Source organism: Typha latifolia, chromosome 11, assembly GCF_019914945.1.
Source record: "Typha latifolia isolate L0001 chromosome 11, TyphaL0001v2, whole genome shotgun sequence".
NCBI classification, from domain to species: Eukaryota; Viridiplantae; Streptophyta; class Magnoliopsida; order Poales; family Typhaceae; genus Typha; species Typha latifolia.
In genome coordinates, this window is record NC_133096.1 from 4,527,190 (window position 1) to 4,544,077 (window position 16,888).

The following is a 16,888-nucleotide window of genomic DNA, read 5'->3' on the forward strand; positions in this document are numbered from 1 at the left end:
TACGGTTGCCTTTCGTGAAGGTGATTATTTATCCAATTTATTAATCTGGACAAAACACAACACAAAATTTGTGAAGGTAATAGAGATTGATCCAATCACTGGAACAATTTGAGATTTGGATATGTTGTTCCTTTCGAAGTTAGGAATCTAACACAACTAGAATTTTGTCAATCGGGCTAGTAGGTTGAAAGTTATGAGAAAAATTGATACAACTTGAAGCGAATACGAATTAGGTATTCAAACGCCATCCATTTGCATTCAAACATGCCTAGCAGAAGCTATCTTATTTTTCTAAAATATATAAAAAAAATTAATACAACTTAAAGCGATTTAATAATGTCCGCAAGCGCAACACAATCCCATTTTGTTCAAAAGTTAGGGACATGCAAGGCAATGGTTAATTAGTGAAATCAGAGGTCACCAAATTGTACATACAATTGAGATTGGTGAGCATGTATGTTTGCTAGTATATTGATTCTTACGCATGGTCTGCATTGTGTGTATATATATAGCTAGATACTCTCAATCCGAAATGTTCCTACTTTAACATGATTGAAATTTAGAAATATTCCATTGTGGGATGATCACTTATTAAGCTTTTTTTTTCAAATAATACATATGCATGCACTTGCTTCTTGACTGAAGCATAGTCCTATCACATATACATCAATACAATCCTTGAAATGTGAGGAGTTTCCAAGTCAGTTTTACCATAGAAAAAATGACCAAACTAGCTATTAGCTTAAGCTATATGTGAAGTAACACAACAGCGCAGGAGCAAAAGATAAGCCCGGAAGAGCAAGCTAGCTAGTTATGGTGTATAAAGTGTTAGGAGAAGTGGTAGAAAACTCAAGAGAAAAAGATTGTTCTATTAATATTTACACAAGATGAGGTAGATAAAACTTTAAACTTTCTTACTTCACTTGCTTTACTTGTATACTAATATATAAGATAATATCACATATATATATATATTAGTTTACATGACTCTTAGTTATACTAGATGACTCATGTTACATGACTCTTTGATTTTCATCATCTAAGGGTCACCTTAAAAACAAAGTATCAATATTCTTGATTTCTACACTAGCCAATTAATCTAATTGACTTAGTAAAATGGGCTAGCTTAATATTTTAACATTTAGAAGGAACTATGGCTTCTTTGGGCAGAAAAGGATGCCCTTAACCACAAGTCCTCTCTTCCACTGTCCACCTTCACACTCAAACAAAGATATATCCATCTCTCCCTCTTGCGCAGCTTGTGCCCTAAATTCGCCAACTTTAAGTTCCATCCATTTCCCTCTTGGCTTTTCTTGCAAACTCTCCTTGCGTTCTTGAACACTTCCGTCTGGTAGCTTGATTCTAAGATTCACAGGAGTATTCCATCCATACATTGGCTCATTCATCATTATTATAAAGAAAACCTCGTATGTAATTCCCGGTGTAAGATCGGAAATGTTAAGTTTTCCATGAATTTCCAGCCAGCAGACATTCAGTAGTAATGCCACGTCAATCTCCTCATTTCTAGCAAAAAAAAAAGAAAAAAAGTTACAGAAAGAGTTAAGTCAACTTGCTTAAATGACTACAGCGCGCAACAATGAGAGAAGAGTAGAAACTTTTGAAAGATATAAGAAATCATCGTGCCAAAAAAAGGGGAAAGATGTACCAATAAATGGACTCTCGCAAGCATTAAGATTTATTCTTTCGTGCTTTAATTGTTCTTATGTTGCTTTCTAAGTTTTCTTGACATATATATATTTCTTCTAGGTTGATGTGTTCATTGGAACAGCAGCATAAAATTATCTGAATCAGTACTTTTTTATTAACTCTCATTTACCTTCAAGAACGTCTACCACGCCATAAAATGAATTCGTTTTAACAGCATTTCTCACAAGTTTAAGTTGATTGCTTTGGTCTTGGCCTGCTAACTCTTTTACTAAAAAGCTTTGCTCATCATCTAATGCTGTCTCTTTTTTATTCAAGTTTAATTTCCTGAAGAAATAATATTCAGTTGTAGAATTTAGTTTTACCTCGTTTCTTTTAGAGGAAACCAATACCAATATGCTGGCTCTTCGCTCCATGTAATTGACAGGCCCCTTGCAAACAGCATGACAGACTGCATCAATCCAAGCATGAAGCATGAGAGTTAGCAAACAAATTATGACAAAAGACCTACTAGTCATGAATAATAGAACAATTTTGTCCAACTTTTCTGTGAAAGTAAGCTCATTTTTTCATTTCCAGACATCAAAATTTTAGGGCAACAATTATATGAGATAAGCCTCATTCATGACAGATCATCAATTCAGAAAATATTCTAACTTGTCTGTGTTGTGTACTAACAAATCCATCTTCTGAAAGGAATCATAATTCAGACGGTAAATTGTACACTTTTACTATATATTCTAGAGTGTAATGTGATACTAAGTCATAGTTATGAACGTGAAAATTATAATATAGCCTAGAAAAAAAGTTTAGAGAACCTTTTTGAGACATTCCTTTTGGGTTGCATGAGATAAACAGTGGTAAACTTACAGAAGCTTTCATGACATATTCCTCATTAACATGATAATATTAAAACTATATTATCTATCTGAATAAGAATATTAGAACCTGAGAATACTTATCCAAGAGTTAAAACCATAAGAATGGAGAAAGTTCAATACCAACTCACATTAACTGCAAAATATGTGAACATATAAAATTGCTAATCTCAAATAGTTCTTATGTAGATGTGATATTATTGCATTTGAACATATTCTACTATGGCCAGATATGGTGACAATTGAAGCTCACTATATTTTTCGGCTTCATGAAGATTTCATCGTCGAGGCTACTCTTAGGGGAGTTAACTGCTTCCATAGGATTTTTTTCAATCAGAGGAGCGTATGCTGTCGGCAGTGCAGCTCCCATTGCCTTCTACTAAATCCTTCTTCGGGTTTAGAACTCATCGAAGAACTACTGAGTTAGCTTTTATACTAGACTATGATGATATAAAGTTAGTGATGTCTTCGAATACACAGCAAAAGAAGCTTTTGATCTTTAATAGATATAAAGGAATAAATGCAAGTTGATTGACATCTTTCTAAAATTTGCATATGTTCCTTGAACTTTGAGTAATATTATCACGGGAAATTTAAAAAAAAACTACATCTTTTAAAGAAATCCTTTACGTTTTACAAAAGATATCTGATATTTAACACCCTACCATTACTTTAGGTAACCATACTTGTAAAATTACTACATTCTTGATAGAGAAAAATACCCATTAGCATAGGAATAATTATGTGACCATGAGAAAAACTATTCCATGTGAGCTCATTGTAGGCACTAAGGACCGTAACTTAGAAATTTCAAAAATATCATTTTAAATAAATTAAAATTTTTTCCCTATATTCTTTTACTCAGATGAGTTAAAAAATTATTCAACAAGGTGTTAAATGGACACATATGTGAAAGTCAGAAGCATTTTTATGGGGTTTCTTTTTCACCAACTTCCTTTTTATTATTATTTAAGGGAATCTACTTTTGATCTGAAGAGAGAAGTGGAAAAAGGTGATCAGATGCTGCATTACAAGTTAGTAACTTAATTATACTGCAACTTGCATTTACAATTCAAGGGTTAGACAACTGATCAGATGCTGTCTTTGTAGTGCGCTCTGCTTTTCTCTTGTTAATACCAAAAGAGCTTTAATGACAAATATGCAGGAAGGAAGACTCTTGGCTACAACTTCTCTTCGTCTTTTCAAGAGAATATGTTCTACTTGGGAATGAATTCCTCCAGAATATTTCTCTTTTGTGGACATTTTGGGAGGCCTACGTGTAAATTATTGGTGAAGGAAAAAGAAGAGGAGAATCTCTGTATCACTTCATCTAGAGTACAAAAGTGAATGGATTACTTTTTTTAGATTTAAATTTAATAAAAATTATATTTCTAATAGAAGGTTGCGAAATTTGTACAAAAAAACACAATAGATTTTTATTTTGTCACTCAGTCATATTTTCGGTTTTCTTTGTAGATGAAGTTTACTTTTTTTCCTTTCAAATTTAATTTTTTGTCATTTAGTGTCTCATTAAATGCTAATGAGACACTATACAAAAAAGAAGTTATCACATACTCTTTTTCTTCTTATTCTTCTCCAACTTATTTCTTGTTCTTGTTCTTATTCTTCTTCTCAGTTGCTACTTTTCTCTTTCTTCTTTTTCTTCTCCTACTTCATTTTCTTCTTTTTCTTTTTCTTCTATCACTTAATCTTTCTCTTTCTTTTTTTATATAAATCTCCTTAATCACTATTTAATTAATAAAATAAGAGACTAATTAAAATTTTTTAAAATTCTTAGATTAACTGCAAAATTCTTAAATTAACTACGAAATTTATAAATTAACTAATATCCAATATGAAATCATACAACAAAATAAATATTTGTTACTTTCTTTTAATTACTCATAGTACTAATATTCTCTCTTTCTAAAATGTTGATTATAGCATTTTATTTTTTTTAGCTCTTTCAATTGGAATAAAATCTCATGTACACTTAAAAATTGTGTTAAAATAAATATAGTGCTCATAACTATTAGAAAAGTATTAGTAATTATAAAATATTTCTAAAAGTTTGAATGTGGTAGTATACTCCTCACCCTCATTTTTATGACTATAATTCATAGTTTATTTACAAAATGTAGTTTAAAGAATGACTTTTGCATACACTCGTGTATGTCCGGGCAAGTCACATTATCTTTGGGTGAGTTGTCGGCAACGTATGGAGAAGCTCCCTACACCTTTAGCCGTAAAAAAGAGTGTGGTCATTTAGTAAAATCTCTTTCCAATCCATGTCAACTAACTTACCATACCCTTAGGAGCTAGAATCTTTGACAGCTTAACTTCTAATATTACTTCATCTATGTCAACAGCTAACAAGAATATCTTCCTTTCCCCTAATAATTCTAAAGACAACATTACTACCCAAGCCAAAATCCTAACTAGAGCTACCCCCAAGCCTAATAAATCTTATGGGCAATACTCCCCTCTTAACTACTATCACTGTCCTACAGGAAAATAACTCTCCCCCAAGTCATGGCGAGAACTCTCCCATTGAAATGGAGGCTTCACCTGAGGTCAATCCCACCTTTTACTGCTACACTCCTTATATGGTTAGCCACAATAGCTCAAGGTAGTGAAAAAATTGTTAGAATAAAAGAATATGATCCAAAATACGGAATTAAATTCTATAAAGGATCGAAAACTAAATTCTCAAAGATCATCATACCTCTAGCTATTGGTGTTCAAATTTACACTTCAAAACTTATGATTTTTCTCACGTTAGCTTTGGATCTTTTAAGCTCTCAAATACTCTAGTTTGATGGTGTGACTTTTCTGAATTGAGTGAAAAAGCTTAGGAACCAAATCCACTATATATTGCCTAGCTCTCATCAAGCTTTATGGCTATAAGTTACCATATTGAAAATAAACGTTCATCTCATGAGAAAACTTTCATCTTAATCAATAAGAAAACTTTTATCTTAATAAATAAAAAAACTTCTATCTCAATCAATGAGAAAACCTTCATCTAATCAATGACAAAATTTATTACCATTATGAATGTTAGTAATAAGAGAGGGAAATGTTTGGACCATAATAAATTGGGTTAAAAGAAAAAGGGTTACATTCTCCCACTTAATCCATACGTTTGACCCGATCGATATCTTAATTTAATCTCATTGATTATCGATTTTAAGAAATAAATATACGAATCATGGCGATAAGTCCTCTGATAACAAGTATTATCTTCCATGTATTACGATATGTTTAGTTCTTAAGTATTATACTTTATGTGGTAACACTTAATGAATAAACTTTATGTTTATTCTTGGTCCTATGAATTTTCTCAAATACTTAAGGTGCATATTAATATGAAAAAACATCGTAATTAATAAGAGTTTCGTTCATAGATTGTATATACAATTACATAGTGGAACCAAGTCCCATTTTCTCTACATGATCATTGAATTTCAATGGTGGCATTCCCTTAGTCAAAGAATCAGCGATCATTAATTCAGTGCTTATGTGCTCAATGACCACTTTATTTTCCTTAATATGTTCCCTTATGGCTAGATACTTAATGTTGATATGTTTACTTCAACTTCCACTTTTATTATTCTAAGCCATAAAAACAGCAGCTGAATTATCGCAGAAAATTTTTAATGGCCTAGAAATAGAATCCATAACTCTAAGCCCAGATATGAAATTCTTAAGCCATACACCATGTGAAGTAGGCTCAAAACAAAAAACAAACTCTACTTTCATTGTAGAAGTGGCAATCAAGGACTGCTTGACACTCCTCCATGATACAGCTCCACCGGCTATCATGATTATATATCCAAATATTGATTTATGTGAATCAACACAACCAGCAAAATTAGAATCTGAGTATCTAATCACTTCCAAATTATTTGTCCGTCTATACATAAGCATGTAATCTTTAGTTCCTTGAAGATATCTCATCTTTGCTGCTCTCTAGTGGTCCATACCTGGATTACTCTGATATCGTCCTAATATTCCTATAGCATATGCAATGTCAGGACTTGTACATACCTGAGCTTACATCAGGCCTCCTACAGCAGAAGCATATGTAATGTTCTTCATTTGTTCTCTCTCTAGATCGTTCTTCGGGCATTGGTTTAAATTAAACTTATCACCCTTTATAATAGGAGCTACACTCGGTGAACAATCTTTCATCCGAAATCTCTCCAAAATTTTATTAATATAGGTTTCCTGAGATAGACCTAAAATACCTCGAAATCTGTCTCTATGAATCTTAATGCCAATGACATAAGATGCCTCACCCATATCTTTCATATCAAAATTTTTAGAGAGATTGTTTCACTTCATGAAGCAGACAATATTATTGGTTGCAAGTAAAATATCATCCACATATAGAACAAGAAAACATATCTTACTCCCACTAACCTTCTCGTATATGCATTGATTCATGGGATTTTCAACAAATCCAAATGAAGAAATTATCCTATGAAATTTGAAATACCATTGACGGGATGCTTATTTTAAACCGTATATAGATTTCTTAAGCTTACAAACCAAATGCTCACCTTTACTAGAGAGGAATCCTTCAGGTTGTTTCATATAAACCTCCTCTTCTAGATCTCCATTAAGAAATGTTGTTTTTACATCCATTTGTTGTAACTCAAGATCAAAATAGGCTACTAATGCCAATATAATTCTCAAGGAATTTTTCTTAGATACAGGAGAAAAAGTCTCTTTGTAATCAATTCCTTCTTTTTGAGTGAATCCCTTAGCAACAAGTCTCGCCTTGTATCTCTCAATGTTGCCTAATAAGCCTTTTTTAGTCTTAAAAACCCATTTACAACTTATGGCTTTTGCACCATCAAGCAACTCAACAAGATCCCAAACTCTGTTACTCTTCATTGAACTCATCTCATCTTTCATGGCATTGTACCATAATTAAGATTCTTTGCAACTCATGGCTTGTAAAAAAGACTCAGGATCATTTTTGGCTCCAATATTATAGTCAGATTCTTATAGGTACACTATATAATTACTAGGAATTGCTAACCTCTTAATTCTAGTAGATCTTCTTAATATCATATTATCATCTTCCTGAGAAGTATGAGGTTCAACTTGTTGTTCAGAAATTTTATGCATCTCTTGAACAACATGATCTACTGGACTGTTGTCAATAGCTTGAAGACTTTCGATAATTGGTTGTTGAACACCTATTTGTACTTGAGGGGTGCTGTGAACAATTAACAATCTATCACCTGAAGTGGAAGGTTGAGACTCTAAATGATCAGTATCAGAAACTATATTCATGATTTGATCGCTCCCACTCATCAAGTCATATTCAAGAAATTTTGCATTTCTTGATTCTACAATCCTAGTGCTATGAGATGGACAATAAAATTTATAACCTTTAGACCTTTCGGTATATCCAATGAAATACTCACTAATGGTCCTTGGGTCAAGCTTTTTCTCTTGTGGATTATAGATCCTAACTTCATACGGACATCCCCAAACACGCATGTCGCAAACTCGATTTTCAACCTTTCAATAATTCAAATGGTGTCTTCGAGACAACCTTAGTTAGAACTCGGTTTAATATATACACTGCCGTCTTTAGTGCTTCAGTCTACAAAAATTTAGGAAGATTGGAGCTGCTAAGCATACTCTGCACCATGTTTAACAATGTTTGATTTCTTCTTTCTGCCACATCATTCTGATCCGATGAATCAGGCATGGTGTATTGGGCAACTATCCCATGCTCTTAAAGAAACTTAGCGAACGGACCAGGTGCTTGTCCATCTTCAGTGTATCTACCGTAGTACTCTCCACCTCTATCTGATGTCACAATTTTAATTTGTTTTTCGCATTGTTTCTCTACTTTAGCCTTAAATATCTTGAAGACATCTAATGCTTCATTCTTATTATGAAGCAAGTAGAGATACATATATCATGAGTAATCATCAATAAAAGTGATGAAATATCTTTAACCATATGAGTTCACATCTGGACTACATATATTAGTGTGTATGATTTCTAATAAGCCCGAACTCCTATTGGCACCCTTTTTGGACTTATTGGTCTGCTTTCCCTTAATACAACCAACATATGTCTCAAAATTAGTAAAATCTAGAGTACTAAGTACTCCATTATTTACTAATCTCTTAATTCTTTCTAGGGAGATGTGTCCTAATCTTCGATGCTATAACATAGAGGAGTCCTCATTAATATTACACCGTTTAGTGCCAATGTGAATATGTATTGAATTATAAGTGACATTATTTTGCAAATTAATACTATAAAGATCATCAGACAAAATATCATTCCCAACATAATCAGAATTGTAAAATAAACTAAATGATGTGTTTGAAAAATTAAAGGAATATCCCAATGGTACAAGTCTGGAAATTGAAATTAAGTTTCGTGAAAAACTTGGAACATAAAAGGTTCTATTTAATTGCAAAACAAAGCCACTGCTTAAAGTTAATAAACATGTTCCTATAGCCTCCACATGTGGGCTCATCTTGTTCCCAGATAAGATATTTTGCTCACTTCTCACTGGCTTAGTTAGGTTTTGCATACCCTGCAAGGAGTTTGCAATATGGATTGTAGATCTAGAGTCAATCCACCATGTGTTAATATTAACATTAACCATATTAGATTCATAACAAACAAATGAGGTTGGATTACCTTTGCCTCAAGCCATTTCTAAAATTTGGCACATTTCTTTTTCATGTGTCCTTTCTTTTTACAGAAGAAACACTTGACCTTTTTTTTGATATCAGCTTAGGGTGGTGTTTTACCCTTCCCCTTCTGATTAGCTTGAGTCTTTCCCTTCTTACGGGTTGTAGTCAGCATTGCACTTTCACCTAGCTCCATCACCAACCTCCCTTCTTCTTAAACACACATGGTTATTAACTCATTAATTGATCATTTTTCTTTATGTGTGTTGTACGAGATCTTAAAAGGCTCGTACTGTTATAGGAGAGTGTTCAGGATATAGTGCACTAGGAAGGTTTCAGACATCTCAACCTCTAGTTTCTTAAGTTGAGTCGCAATGTTCCTCATCTGCATGATGTGCTCATGCACACCTTTGACATTAGTGAGCCTTAGAGAAGAGAACTTCATAATTAGAGTGCTTGCTAAAACCTTTTCTGAAGTGATGAATTGGTCATCAATGGCCTTAAGCAAGGCTCGGACACTTTCATGTTGATCTACTGAACTACGAATACTAGCAGATATTTTAATTTTAATGAATACCACGCTTAGACGATTGGATCGCTCCTATCGTTCATAAAGCGTAATGTTTGCTGAAGAGATAGTAGTAGTGATTGCAGGTAGTTCATCTTTTCTTATTGCATAATCAATGTCCATCCACCCTATATGAAGGAGAACTCTCTCCTTCCATAATTTATAGTTATCCCCTTTTAATTCGAGAATATCACAACGGATATCAGATAAAATCTCAGTTCGTAAAGCTGCATTCAATATTACATGCTTATGTTAAATTGAGGCATAAATGAAATTATGTTTTACCAATGTAAATCATACTTGGAAAAAATGAATCGAATGACATAAAATTTGCATGTGGGCTAAATTTTATTTCAATAAGATTCATTATTCTTTATGATAGAGTTTCTCAAACTATCTTAACTCATAATTCTATGGGTATATTATGAGCATAGTTAGATATATATATCTTAAGCTTTATGATAAAACTATCAAATTATCACTTAATTCATATTTCCTGTGGGTAAATTATGAATAATTTGATATCATATCCTAATTAATTATTTAAATATAATAAAATTTCCTGTAGGATAAATTTTATTATATTCAAATAATTAATTACAATTTAGACATATTATTTTATGTGATCTTTAAAACTGTAACAATATAATTTTATTTAATTAAAGATGCTGTGGCTATCGTTTAATTAAATAAAATCATATAAATCACTTATTAGACATTTTTTTAAATTCAATGTTTTACCATAATATTCTTTATTGCATATATTATGCATGTTATGATAATTGCAAAATTCATCCCAAAATTGCATGTATTAATTTAGAACATAAATATTAATCCATGCAATATATAATGAGCATAATCGATCAATTTGCACAATTTAATTTAACTTAAAATTACATTTTTTATTCTAAGCATAAATAAATAACATATGCGAGCAACATAAAATAATGCTTAAGAATTAAATTTTATAATTATATAAATCTCAAAACTATTATTTTCCTAAGCCAAAAAAATGGTATTATCACAAAATGATGAGAAATATCATTTTTACAAATTATGGTCATCTTCAATCTTCATCCAGGTCACACACCTAGTTTAGACCCAGAAATTCCATCACCACAACTTGGCATAAATTCAATATTTTGATGCTAAAAACTTCTTCCCTTTTTTTTAAATTAAACATAGAATATTTAGAAAATCAATATCTTAAGGATTTCTAACTTTATTTATTTTTGCATAAAAAATAAATCAAAAGAAAACTTTAATTTATGACAAAAATCTTGGCAGCAAATAGAGAAGAGCATAGAGATTATTCATAAACACCAAGGCAGAGATTAAAAAGTGCTCTAATACCAAATGTTAGAATAAAAGAATACAATCCAAAATACGGAATTAAATTCTATAAAGGATTGAAAACTAAACTCCCAAAGATCATCATACCTCCAGCCATTGGTGTTCAAATTCACATTTCAAACCTTATGATTTTTCTGACGTTAGTTTTGGATCTTCTAAGCTCTCAAATACTCTAGTTTGATAGTGTGACTTTTCTGAATTAAGTGAATAAGCTTAAGGACCAAATCCACTATATATAGCCTAGCTCCCATTAAGCTTTATGGCTATGAGTTACCATATTGAAAATAAACGTTCATCTCATGAGAAAACTTTTATCTTAATTAATAAGAAAACTTCTATCTCAATCAATGAGAAAACCTTCATCTAATCAATGAGAAAATATTCTAACCATTATGAATGTTAGTAATAAGAGAGGGAATCGTTTAGACCGTAATAAATTGGGTTAAAAGAAAAAGGGTTACAAAAATTACTCTATTTGCTTCCATGAAGGCGGTGAAATTTGACTCGCCAATTGGGTGAAAATCAATGAACTTTCTTGCTTGGAACTATTACAATGGGGAGCGAGGGGTGAGGAAGGAGGCCCTACAATAGTCTGTAATTTGCACTACGCCCTCCTTAACTCAACATCTAGTGTTATATATCTTTTGAAAACAAAATGTAAGGATAAGAAAGTTCATTCTATTATTGACACTCTTCCTCCTAAAAATTGATTTGTAGTTATCACGATGAGTTTATCGGTGGTCTCTGACTTCTTTGTGATGATGTCAAGATTGAAGTCCTTATAACTTGTGATCTTTATATTCTCGTGCTTGTGAACAAGGATATCCCTACGCAAAGTTGGGCACTTTGTAGTGTGGATGGTGACCCTCATGGCACTGAAAAGTTTGGTCTCATGGTGCACATTGTCTACTATTTAGATAATAACATTCCTTTGTGCTGTCTTGGGGACTTTAATGCCATTGTAGCTCTAGAGGAGAAAGAGGGAGGTGCAAAGGTTAGCTCCTCAAGATCAATGGACTTCTTGGACCAGGTAAACAAAGTTGGCCTAATCGATTAGTGTTTTGTAGGTCCAGCCTACACTTGGAGTAAGAGGAGGTTCGATCTTGGCCTAATTAGAGAAAAGCTTATGATACACTTAGTTAAGAACTTTTCTTATTGCATTAGGTGTTTATTTTTATTAAAATAAAATTCCTGTAGGTCGCGTTTGAACGCTGGAGGGGTTGCATTCGAACGCCCTTGCAAACGCCTGCATCAGGTTCGTAAATACAGAGAACGCATATTGTGCGTTCGAACGCGGTCGGACGAGTTCGAACGCCCGCGTTCGAACGTCTGCATCGCGTTCGCACATATAGAGAAGGTACGTCTTTTTGTGCGTTCAAATGCGATCGGGCGCGTTCGAACGCGATCAACGGGAAAGTTTTAGAATTAGGGTTTCATATTATTTTAGGACTTGTTGGCTAGCCTTTATATATATGTGGATGGCAGCCAACTTCATAATGTTATTGGATTATTGATTTCTTGCCTCCTATCTTCTCTCTGGACTTCTCCCTCCTCTCTCTTCACCATCCTTCCAACTCTACCGTTGGCAAGGCTTCTCCTAACTTCTAATCTCCCTTGATTGTCGAGCCGCCCATCTTCTTTGGGATCTCGACCACTTTATTCCCTTCGTCTATATCCCTAAATCACATCCACAATCCACCTTAATCTTCATATCCATCCATAACCCTAACATCCACTCCACCCGTCACCACCACCATCACCCACGTTATTCCATGTTTTCGCTCCTACTACAGTTCTAATCTGCAAAGGGTGTAAATACAAAAGTTGTAGATCAGGAAGTTACGGATCTAGCCCAATTTGTTTTATAATTCTCTAGCTAAAGAAGAATATCTGATGAATATTTTTCCATGGTTGCGTGGGCTAATTTTTATAATACATTCAGATCTTGAAGGAATAGTTGCGTAGTTTATCTTTGGTTCAAAAACTTATCAATTTGTTATCAGAGCAGGCGAACCTCAGACCTCAATTAATGGTTGAAACAACGAAGATGACATCAACAAGGACATGCAACTTGATGCTGCATGGGGGCGCCATGCGTCACTTGTTCGACCAGCTGAGCTCGGCCAGCTGGCCGCGGTAGGCCCCACCCTACCGCCACCACCGACTCCCCTCTTCCCACCGCCTCTCTTGCTCTCTTTTACTTCTCTCCACCCTCTCTCTTGCTCTCTTTTACTTCTCTCCACCCTCTCTCTCACTCTCCTCTCTCTCTCAAACTCTCTTTCTCCCTCTCTCTAACTACATCGTTGCCCCTCTGCCGGCCTGTCAGCCGACGCTACCTCCCCTAGAGCCGCCGCCGCCACCGGTGAGGTCTCTCACTTCCCCTCTTTCCTTTTCCCTCCCTCTCTTTCTCTCTCTCTCTCTCTCTCTCTCTCTCTCTCTCTCTCTCTCTCTCTCTCTCTCTCTCTCTCGTGTGCGCGCGCGCACGCTAACAACAGAGTCGTGCTCATTGGAGCCGAGCCGCCGGCCGGTGCCCTCCCTCCTCTCCTCCCTTCTTCTCCTCCTCCTCCTCTTCTTCTTCTTCTTCTTCTTCTTCTTCTTCTTCTTCTTCTTCTTCTTCTTCTTCTTCTTCTTCTTCTTTCTTTTTCTTCTTCTTCCTCGGCTTCTTCTCCTTCTCTTTCTACACAGTGTTGGGCTCAGCCCAGCACTGTAGCTAGTAGTGCTAGGTCGAGCCCAGCACTGATGGCAGTGATTTATTATTTTATTTTATTTATGTTATTTATTTATATATTTTCTTCTTAATTAATACAAAATAGATTATTTAGACATAAACTATTTTAATAATATTATATATTCTTCAATATAATTATTATTAATTATAATTTGTATAATTAATGATTAATTAGGTATAAATATAGGTAATACTTATATTTATTATTTATATGTCTATTAAATTAATATATAGATTTGTAAATTATAATTATCAAATTTATATACTAATATTCTTATGAGATACAGTTTAAGTAATTCTAATAATTTATTATACATTATTATTTTGTAACAAATAAAATACTAGGCTTATGTATTTATTTATTATTTTATAAGGTAATGATTACATAGTCTCTAATTAATCAAGATATAATTATAATTAGATTTTTATCTATATTTATATTAATATTTTTATTTATAATTAAAAATCGAGCTTGTTATAAAGATAAGTAGAAATTCTAAAACTTACTAAATCATCTTATATTACATGAACGGATTTTAATTAGATGAACGGCTAATTTCATGCTACTTAAATATTTTCAAACCCTGAACCCCTTATTTAAGACCTTATGGACCTTGCTAGAGATGAATGTCACTCGGTTGATTGGCAGATGTAAGGGATACATGGTTTGCGTCTTCTGATCAGTGTGAATAGTCTTTTCCCCTAGACGCTTTTCTTAAATTAGGATATATTATATATTATGTACATGCATATTTTGGCCTCCAACATGATTATATGTCTTTATATAGAGATGATTTCAATCAAACATATTTTATCATGCATTTTGATTAAACTGATATGGGATTTTAGTACATTGGTGATATATAGAGATGATTAGAGATGATTATACTATTATGGTTTTATATCGGGATGATCTCTATCATGAGTATGCATGTGATAGACTAGTAGAAGTATACATGTGTTAGATACGTGGTTGGAGTCTGCATTACATCATTTTTCTCTTGGCTTCTTTACCACCTAAATTCCTGAGTTGCATGATCTGTTGGAGTATTGGATATATGCATATGATTTATCATGTATAGGAAATCATAAAAGTATATGTGTATGTGATGTGATGTGATATGATGTGATGGCTGGAAAGGTATCTAGTCCGGACTGGTACTGGACATACTCTTAGCGTATGACAGAGTATGGTGATGGCTGATGGTTGTACTCTTAGCGTATGATAGGGTACAACTATTATTGATATACTCTTAGCGTATGACAGGGTATGATTACTTTCTTCTAAGATATCCTTAGCATATGGCAAGGTATGATTATTTTCTTTTGAGATATCCTTAGCGTATGGCAGGGTATGATTTATCTATAGAGATACCTTTAGCGTATGGTAGGGTATAATTTATTTATAGAGATACTCTTAGCGTATGATAGGGTATGCTTTGAGGTTGTGACATGATGTGTATTGAGTTTGGGGCCGGGTACCGTAGTCTAGCATGGTGGATGATATTTAGAGTTGAGACGGATGATTATGATAGTGAGAGATATATGGATTATATCTGTCTCTTACATATACGATTATCTAGTAGTTGGCATACATCATGCATCATCATTGATGTGACTACTATCATTGGATCATAATTGTTATACATGATATGTTGTTATATTCGGTGATGTTATATGGTAATTTTATTATGTGATATATTTTTGGTTGAGGATATAATATGCTCATTCATGAGAATTGATTTTATTCATATATATATCATTGAGGATACATATATACATGCTCATACATGGCATCATGCAGCTTTCTGATTCATATTATCCAGTATATAATTTACTCTCTGTTTGACATCGATTCAGGGTAAGATCTATTCACTGAACCTTTTGCTCATGACTCTTTTTATTTCTTTTCTAACCCCCACAAATATTATGGTACATGACACCGACTTGAGATATCCTGATGAGATATTTTAGAGCAAAGATGAGGTGAGCTATTGACGTGAGGTGGTATAGAAGCTAGTTTAACCAGATTAAGTTGTATCATTGTTTGTTATATTTGTACTTTATTATATCAGATGATAATTTGTATAGTACATGTCAGATTATAGTGCACTTGTGTATCAGTTGTTTAGTTGTATCTTGATGGTTTATTGTGGCCTTTGTGGGTCCTGCCAGATTAGGTAGTGGTTTAGTGTATATTATTGTAGACTTAGATATTCATATGTTAACAGATTTATTTTGTTGATAATATGATTCATTTGGTGTTGGATTATGTGAGTATGAATATATTAGCATGTATTATTTGATGATGTCATGATTATATGTACACAGGAGTGTATCTGTGCGTGACGGGCCCCGCCCGTCCTGTCGTATGTGTCGCGCGTGCTGTGTTGGCGCGTGGGCGTGCATGTGCCCGTGCTGGGCGGGGGGCGTTACACTTGGACTTTTCAAAATTCCAAGGTAGTGATCCAACAGATTGCGTGTTTCAAGTTGAACAATATTTTGATTGTCAAGGTACAACAGAAGATGCAAAAGTACAAATGGCAAGCTTTCACCTCTAAAGAATTGGTTATTTGTGGTGATGGATTTATCGGATGGGCTGATTTTTGTAGGAGGATTACACGCAGATTTGGGACAACGACATATGAAGATTTTGCTGCCAGATTAAGCAAGATGGTTCAGAGGACGACCGTATTGAAGTACCAAGATGAGTTTGAAAGAGTTAGTAGTCGTTATGAGCCACCTTGGCCCAAACCGACATTGATGAGCATATTTATTTCAGGGCTGCGGGATGAGATACAATCGCTTATGCGTATGATTTGTCCTACTACTCTTGAGGAGGCCTTTGAGAAGGCCGTGAGGATGGAGCAAAAACACAAGGCGCTAAAGATGGCAGCGAAAACCAATTGGGACAACCGAGATGGGTGGTTTGCACCTAGAACGCCGGCTGAAAATTCTACAGTTTCAAAAATAGCGGCTGCGAGTGCTAGACCACGACCACCTTTGAGACCTTCTTCCG

At 34.0% G+C, this 16,888-nt stretch overlaps 1 protein-coding gene across 1 annotated transcript; it reads right to left on the minus strand.

Annotated features, from left to right (window-relative positions):
* Nucleotides 1-893: 893 nt before the first annotated feature.
* Nucleotides 894-3,017, minus strand: LOC140797828 (protein PHLOEM PROTEIN 2-LIKE A1-like). The gene is made up of 3 exons (XM_073151504.1): nucleotides 2,797-3,017; nucleotides 2,031-2,116; nucleotides 894-1,524 (listed from the first exon to the last, which is right to left on the minus strand). The coding sequence occupies exons 1-3, from the start codon at nucleotides 2,911-2,913 to the stop codon at nucleotides 1,152-1,154; spliced, it is 576 nt and encodes a 191-aa protein (XP_073007605.1). The 5' UTR covers nucleotides 2,914-3,017; the 3' UTR covers nucleotides 894-1,151.
* Between the last annotated feature and the right edge of the window lie 13,871 nt (nucleotides 3,018-16,888).

Bases quoted from the DNA above. Each gene is read 5' to 3' on its own strand.
- LOC140797828 (XM_073151504.1), bottom strand. From the start codon at position 2,913: ATGGGAGCTGCACTGCCGACAGCATACGCTCCTCTGATTGAAAAAAAT. The intron at 2,117-2,796 runs GTGAGCTTCAAT...GGATTGATGCAG, and splicing joins TCATGAAGCCGAAAAATATA to TCTGTCATGCTGTTTGCAAG. The intron at 1,525-2,030 runs GTAAAACTAAAT...TTTTTTTGCTAG, and splicing joins TTTCCTCTAAAAGAAACGAG to AAATGAGGAGATTGACGTGG.